Raw genomic sequence first — 8,414 nt, 5'->3', positions numbered from 1 at the left:
TGTTCCTCAATTCAGTCACTATTACCACAGTGGTTTTTATACACTCTCAATTTTTCTGAAATATATGTGTATGTTGTTGTTGTTTTTAATATCTAAAAAGAATATGATATCATAATTTTTATTATATTTTATAATACCTACCTATTTACTTATTTATTTACCTATTTTAAGGTATCGTAAGATGAACAAGCGTCTGGCAGCTCGCCTCCCTGGCTCAGGAGGACTCTTGTCAGATGATCCTCTCGATGTAGCAGTGACCCGAAAGCCTTCACCCTTGGCCAATGGGACTGGTGGATCCTCTTTGCCCACGCTTATTGCTCGTGGCACCGACCCAGTCTCATATGAACTGCCGCGTAAATCTGTTAAGATGGACGGAGGGAGTCCCAGTGCCCCAGGATCACCTCCTGATGTGTGAGTATAGTATGCAGAAGCCAGAGAGTTAGCATCTTCATCAAAGCCACGGGTTTTCTTATCCCTAGGTCACAGAATGAGGTTATTCAGTGAAATTATTTGCTCTGTTAAACAGGATACATCAGATGTTGGAAAAATATTTAACAATGTGGGTTTATTCTTGTAGCCTGGACACTGTGCCCAAACATGGCATGACTCTGCCACCTCATGCCCTAGCCCACCCCAGGATTTCAGCAGATAACCTGTCAGTGGTTCCCAGAGGATCACCAGTGTACCCCCAGCAACAGCTCGCTGAGATGTACGGTGACACTCGTCCACCACCTTCTGCCTCTCAGTATGAGCCCCAACCATATACTGCAGGTAGGCATAATGTATGCGTATGATTGAAATTGTAGCATTATTATTATTATTTTAATTTACACTTAGAAGTAAATTGGAAGGTTTTGTTTTTTTTAAAATACTGTGACATTTTGTTTTCCAGGTTACCCCTACCAGCAGCCACCACAGTATGTTCCAAGAGATTACATCCGTAACCCTCCTCCGCATAGTGAGTCAGGACCCCCTTACCCGGATCCTTACCCTGGTTATGGCCCTCCAGAACGAACCTACCCGGCCCCTCACTCTGGTCAACAATTCTCCTACCCTCATCCTTCACACTATGACAGAGGTCGCCATATGTCCTACAGTGGTCCGCCACCTCCCCCTCAGCCTTACCCATCTCAAAGGGAAGGCTTGGTCAGAATGAGTCCAGCACCTCTAGATGTGCCCCCACCATCAACAGGGCATTCCAACTCTGTTTACCACCCAGAGCCCAGTAGCCGGGATAGATATGCAGCAGATGGCTACTATCCACCAGGTGCTCAACCTATGAATATCAGGCCCTATGTGAGGGTGAGTATGGTTTTAGATATGCTTTGTGCTCATTTCTCTTGGTGTGGATATTGGGGGGGGGGGAGAAAACTGTCAGCAGTTCAGCAGTCATTATTTGTGTGTGCATCTCACAGGGGCCATCATGTGGTGGTCCTCAAGCCAGCCTGGACTATCTGCATCGACGCCGGCAGGAGCTGTTATCCCAGCTGGAGGAAAGGAAGGTCATTTCGCCTCCACCTTTTGCTGCTTCACCCAATCTTACACATCCCTTCCCCAACGACTACCCTCCTGATGTTAGTACCCAGGAGATTTAATATACATCTGCTGTTTATGTCAGCCATTGTAATATTTAGCCTCTTATTTCAGGCTTAAAAGCCTAAAATAATCCTGAATGTAGTTGGTGAAGTAAAGCTTGAGTTAACTGTGAATATGGGTAAGTTTTAATAACTGCATGTGTTGTGTCTGCAGTATGACGAGGATAACTCCAAAGCAATTCCAAAATGCAGACTAGCCAACTATACGGGGCAATACTCTCCCTGGTCTTGTGAAACTATTGGCTCATACATTGGCACAAAAGATCCCAAACCCAAAGATGTTATGGTTCCTCCTCCTGTGGAGATGATGGTAAGCCTCAAGTGACAAACGAACATTGTGCTGATTTCTTGGGTTTTTCATATAATAATAACCTTTCCTCTCTTTATCCTTTTCTCTCCTTTTATCAGAATGTGGATGCTAAAGGCCTGAGGGAACCGTCGTTGGAGGCCCCTCGGAAGGGCACAGAAGTAAAGGATGATGACCCCATTATTCCATTTGGTACCCTGCCCACTGTGTCGCGCTTTGGGGCCATCTCTCGCACCTCAAAGACAGGCTATCAGACCACTGGACCTGTACAGGCCATGGCCTCCACTCCCCAGAACCCAAATTCTAAACACATGGCCATGCCAGGTAAGAGCCCACATGGACCGCAGTCTTATTGCTTTACTGACACTGGTAATTAAATGGAGCATATTGTTTCTATTGCTTTGTCTAGAGCAATACACACACAAGAAGAAGAAAAAGAACTTAGCTCTTTAATTCAGTGACTCATTGAACCTCCTTGTGCAACAGCTTTTAGCAGCTACAGCATTTCCTGTAGCTGCTTCTGTGATTTGGGACTATTCCCTCATTACTGTTTCAGTTAATCAATATTTCTGCAACATTCATCAGAAATACAATGAACACTGTATGTTTATCATGCATCTAGCAACTCAAGTAGGTTAACGTCAGGATGCTGACTTGGCCATTCCATAGCGCAAATTATCTTTGTTGAATTACTTGTGTGCTTTTGGTCACCAGGCGCTTAGACTGCAAAGAAACGCCAAACTATCAATACTCCCTCCTAGAGCAGGGAGATTTGACTAAAAATATTTATCACGATATACATTTGAAAATTTGCGATAACGATATAACTGACGATATAATTGACACTAGACAAAATACTTTACAACTCCTCAAATTTGTTAGTGCATTTTCAGTGGAAATTGGCCGACAAATCCTCAGCATAACCATGTATAATATCCACAAAACTTAAAAAGAGGTTATACATACACAATACCGTAATATTATGTTGAAGCACCGTACATATCACTCGGCGAGGCTCCAGCCTACGGTAGCCGTAATGCTCCGACAATCCATCAAGCGGTGCGGCTTCGTAGCTTAGCAAAGTCGTACTGAAACATTTGACAGATTTTTGAGCGCTGTGTACCACATAAAATCGTTTCGAGGTCAGTAAACACAACCAGAATTCATACATAAGGCACACGGGATTATAAGGGGCACTGCCGATTTTCAGAAAAATCAAAGGATTGATTTTAAGTGTGCCGTATTTTCCAAAAAACACAGTAATAACGACAGCCCGCTAGCATGCTCTATCTGACAGATGAAAGCCAAACCAGTTCCACCACTGAAGTTGCAACATTTTTACAAACCAATTCTGGTTCATCCGTTTCATTTAACGATCCACTTTCGCTCTTCTCATTCTGCGTCGCTGCCATGTCCGTATGTAAACAAAGGCGCTGCGCATGCGCGTTTTACCCATATTCTATTGCGATATTTCATTTTCTTATCGTTGCCCAACATTACACCGGTATTACCATGAACGGTATGATATAGCCCAGCCCTACTCCCTCCACCATGCATCATATGGAAATACACTAATTTTCGAGGGTGGTGTAGCTTAGTATCTATTCGCAGAACGTTTTATCAGAAGTGGCACATCCTGTTTTTTGTTTTTTTTGCTTTTTTTTTTAAGGCAGTAGGATCTTTCCATTTCTACATTTAATCACTTTTTTCTTTTCTTTTTTCTGATTTTCTGGGGGTTTTTTTTTTTCTCTTTTCTTTTTTTTCTTTTTTTAAATCAAGTTCTAGATATTTCTGCAAGTCATTTTGCTGCATTTTGGGTACTTTTTCACTACTTTCAAGATTGCTCATTGTGCTCTTGGTGTGAAGTTTTTTTTAGTTTTTCTTTGTTTTTTTGCAGGACACCCACTCATATGAAGAGTAGAAACAGTCCTGAATTCTTCTTCCGTTTGTAGAAAACGTGCCTGTTGCAAACTGAACAGCATTTTATTTAGAAACACTTCTGTAGCCCTTCTGTAGTAATTCTTATAAAGTGCTTTGAAGGCTGTCATGCTCACGTCACAATGCACATCAAGCAATTGTTTTTAAGAAGAGCGGCCTTGTCAGATCAGCTCCGGCTATATTTATAGGAAGCCTCACCTGTACAAGCATACTTCTAATCTGATTTTGTCAATTGTGATACACAAAGTAGTTTTTGAAGAAGGTTTAAGGAAAGATGTTATGTTTTTATTCATTTATTTTTGTCCCCCCACACACAGGATTATAAGATAAGACAGCTTTTATTAGTCCCAGAGATGGGAAATTCACATTGTTGGAGCTTCAAAGTAAACAAGTGTAGTATTCAACACACGGGAATACTCATAGAGCATAGTCATTTCACATAATTGTAGTGTTTCATAATTGCAATTGTTAAGAACATAGTTCTGTTGTACAATTTACCATTTTCCCTCCAGCAGAATACACATATGGAAGCCATGGAGGATGGGGTGGAACTTCATATCCCACCCACCAGAATGCCTCCTCCTCTCAGGGACATTTTAGTGAGCGGTAAGTCCTATATTTGTTTAATCTGTTTGTTATTCTTGTGGTTGTTTTTTTTTGTTTTTTTTAATATAGTCAGTAGATCATCATGTGAATTGTGTATTTGCCAAATATCAGAAATGCCTTTGTTAAAGATTGTGAAGCAGTTATTTTTTGCTGTTGTAGTCTACCCATGGCAGCCTCAGACAGAGAGCAGTTAAAGATTGAGCTACAGCAGGTGAACCAGCAGATCAGCCAACAGACACAGATGCACAGCATGGAGGTTTGTACAATCTGTTACTAAGGAGTATCTATAAATGTCTAGAAAGACCCATATCGTTTTGATCAATTTTTATGCCACAAGAGGTGTGAGGTGCTCAATATTATTGATTTCTTGATTACCTATTTATGGCTCGACTCTCCTTTTTAGATTAAAAATTGACGTGGCGAGAAATACAAGCTGTTTACCTGGTGTCTAGTTACTATCAACATATATTCAACACTGAAATATGTGTAATGAATAAAATGAATGTCCCATTTTAAACCATTGTTTTCCTGACTATTGCTAAAGACTTCCAGATTGCACATTCACCCTCCTACTCATTACTTCCTGTCTTTCTGCTACAGGCTGCCAGTAATTCTTTACTCCTGCAGAGGGAGGCCAGTGCATTGGCTACTCACCCTGGCCAGGGCCAGGCAGCAGTAGCCTCACAACAGCAACAACCCAAGTGGCCATCAGGGGGAGCAAGTGCAACAGCTGTCTCCAGTGAACAGCTTAGCCTGGAGCTTCACCAGGTTGAGAAAGAGATCGGCAAAAGGACCCGTGAGATGGCTATGGTAGGAGTGGTGGCGAGTTGTTGAACACTAACGAGGGATGTAACAGTTTAACCATGGATTTTGAGAGAATTTGGGATTAGTGTGGATGTGGTTAAAACGTCCTGATGGGTGGGTTTTTGGCAAATTGACATCTAGATCTTTATGAGCTGTGTGTGATGAAATATTTTATTGGGGGTTATATCCATTTCCAAACCAGGAAAACCAGGTGGTCCATGATGTTCAGCAGTACAAGATGAAACCTGCTGAGAATGGACAGCCAGAGCATAAGACTCCACTGGAAGAAATTTCCTTGGCGCTTGCGTGAGTATGAACATGCTTAAATATACTACGTCCCCCTGAATATGAATATTTTATATTATTTCCATTCATGTCTTGTTCTGCTTTGTCTGTTTTCTCTTTTCTTCATACAGTGAGGTGTCAAATGGCTCCAGCGGTCTGCCGGAAAGTGCAGTGGGCGGGTCCATGCTGTCACTGACGAATAAAGCATCTGCATTGAGCTTATGTTCAGATCCAGGTGTCACTGGTTCAGAGCTACAGAAGAATGGTGTTGTCCATTCCTGCTCTTAGGAAGTACACATTTACACACATTCAAAAGCATGCACAGGCACACATACACCCATTCTATTTAGAAGATGAGCAGTATCTGCCGTGATGAATTTTCTTTCTTTTTGTTCTGTGAATGAGCTTTTTTTTTTTTTTTTAATGACTTTCCTTGCCTGGAAACCAGGGCATATGATAACATTTCTTGTGTGTGTTGTTTTTTTCTTTTTGTTTTTTTTTTTGTACTGGGTTTAGATTAACAAGGCTCACAGTAGATTCAGGAAGAGAAAATGGTGGTGACGTTGACAGTGTCATTACAACTTTATTTAAAAAGTATATGCATATTCAACCTCAACGGTAAAATTATAGCAGAGTATTTGATCCTCCTGGAGAAGAATGTTGGGTTAGTTGAACGGTTAGGTAAATAGGAGCACCTTGTAACATCGCATACACTCTGAATAAATTCTGTACGATCTGGTTTATGATTGACGATGGCAGAAATGTCACTCTTGGTACTCACCCCCCAAAATCGTAAGAAAAAAACAAAAAAAAGAGGTTGCCCAGATCTGGATGTCTGAGAAGGGAAAAGCACTTCAATATTCCACCTGGATTCAGCTAAAATGGGCATGCAGGGCGTTTTTAAAAATGCAGTGTTACACCACATGCACTTCCGCACCTGCCATGAGAAGTATGACTTTTATTTTTGCATTTTATGAACACGTGTCTGTTTCATATTTGAAAGCAGTTTATAATATATTTAATTGGAGCATTCTGTTTTAAAGATTGCATTAAGTCTTTGATAATGAGCTTTCCGTGTTTTCTATAAGGGAACCTACTAAGTGCTTCTCTTGATTTATTTTTATTTTGTTTTTTTATGTGACCCTGATGTGATTTGGTTGCCTTTCACCAATGCTCCTGACTGTCTGCTGCATTCAGTTCAGTCAAAGTTGTTGTGAGCTTGTGCATGCAGGTTACCAAACGGAGATGGTGCACCTTTTTGTATCAGGAGTCACTTGAATGACTGTGAAGTTGACCTTAAAACATCAAGGCAAATAAGGGATTTCCCTCCTCAGAGATTCTCATCTGGCCACACAAAAGGCCTCCCCATTGGGATTATCTTGTCATTTGTTCTCCTAACTTCTATGAAGTTGCCTTCCCTTGTGTATGTTTTGTTAAATTTTTGTCTTACTTTTTTCTTGCTTTACATTGTTACGATTTTGGGCGATGATGCTTACCTTGTGAAGGTTTTATCCAGCTTAGTTGAAGACACACTCTCCTCTCCGTCATGAAATGGCTATAATTGGCAGTGAGTCCAGAAAGGTTGCTGTTGTAGCGTTCTTGGCTGCATTAGTACATTTGAAATCATGTTTACAGCTGAAGAAAGCAGTGTTATTTACTGAGGAGTGGCTGGAAACCTTCAGGAACGGCTGTGCTTCGATCAGATTAATAAATTCATTCACCTCGCATTGAGTGTATTTGAGTGTCTTTGCTGACTGGTGCGATATACAGCTCACTTGGTCACTTTTTTTTTTTTTTTGTTCACAACCTGCTGTCATCATCACCATCATTAGAACCATTATTGCTCTTTCTCCATCATATAAATTGTTTACTGCTGATGCTCAATAGAGAGCTCGTTGCCTTTTTGTAAACAGTTAGCATGATTGGCAAAAGTTTTACTGCTCTGCTGACAACGGGTGAGTTCTTGTTCTTGAACGGTTAAAGCATGGAGGAGACTCTGTGGGTCGAGTTGTTTTAGTTTAACATAAAACCTTTTCTTTCACATGAGGAATGCTGAGAAACTGGCACATTGTTGACACCGGATGAGTCAATTATTTTAAGGCACAAATGTTTTTGTGCTGTGCAACATCCTCATCTTGGCTGTTCAATGGGTATCTTTTCCAGTTTGTCAGCACCACGACAGCAAAAGTTGTGGATTTTCTTTCTTTTTTTTCTTTTTTTTTTTAAGTTTTCCAACCACACTTAAAGCCTCTGGCTGCTCCTTGCTACATTTATTGTTTAGGTACACAGCTCACTTATACATATGAGTATGTATCCATACATTAATATACTAAAGCACTATTAACGTGCCACCTCTTATCCTACTCGCTCAGCATTTATATTAAATGATCTCTACTTAGAATCAGCAAAATGTTTTTGTTTTTTTTAAAATTTGTTTTCGGTCCACTGGTTGCCAACACAGACTTTATCCTTTCCCAGACGAAGGACTTCTGTGTGAATTGATGTGTGTTCACTTAAATCTTTTGTGTTCAAACAAAGATTAGACTATGCTTCCGAAGAAGACAAAATTCATAACTTTGGAAAATTTATGGAAATGTTTTGTGTGTGTGCTAGATTGTATTGTAGATGTATCCTGGATAAGTTGTTTATTGTTGTTCTCCCCCTTCATTGTGCTGTACCGAGTGATAGAGTTGAGGTGTTAGGAAAGTTTTGGGGTTTAGCCCACCATTGCCCCCAAGAGAATTAGCAAGAAGTCTTTGATGAAAGGTTAGCCTCAAGTCTTCATCTAGTGCGCTCTTTTTTTTTTCCTGTTTCTTTTTCTTTTTAGGAGCTAATTAACACTGAATTGGCATGATGGACTCAGACCTTGGTCCCACCAC

General features: G+C 40.7%; 1 protein-coding gene across 3 annotated transcripts in view; it reads left to right on the top strand.

Annotated features, from left to right (window-relative positions):
- Positions 1–7,761, top strand: part of rc3h1b (ring finger and CCCH-type domains 1b) — a 16,972-nt gene extending 9,211 nt beyond the window's left edge. The window contains exons 10-20 of one of the 3 annotated variants that reach the window (XM_014332972.2): positions 172–411; positions 578–771; positions 893–1,302; positions 1,416–1,574; positions 1,750–1,905; positions 2,004–2,226; positions 4,356–4,446; positions 4,606–4,702; positions 5,047–5,256; positions 5,453–5,556; positions 5,667–7,761. In XM_014332972.2, the coding sequence (XP_014188458.1) occupies positions 172–411; positions 578–771; positions 893–1,302; positions 1,416–1,574; positions 1,750–1,905; positions 2,004–2,226; positions 4,356–4,446; positions 4,606–4,702; positions 5,047–5,256; positions 5,453–5,556; positions 5,667–5,823 (2,041 nt within the window). In that variant the 3' untranslated portion in view covers positions 5,824–7,761. The other 2 variants (XM_005912811.3, XM_014332983.2) reach the window with 2 other exon arrangements.
- The last annotated feature ends 653 nt before the right edge of the window (positions 7,762–8,414 follow it).

The sequence above is a fragment of the Haplochromis burtoni genome, unplaced genomic scaffold, assembly GCF_018398535.1.
Source record: "Haplochromis burtoni strain Fernald_Lab_line unplaced genomic scaffold, NCSU_Asbu1 Contig_3, whole genome shotgun sequence".
Classification (NCBI taxonomy): domain Eukaryota; kingdom Metazoa; phylum Chordata; class Actinopteri; order Cichliformes; family Cichlidae; genus Haplochromis; species Haplochromis burtoni.
This window is presented reverse-complemented; position numbering and strand designations above follow the sequence as displayed.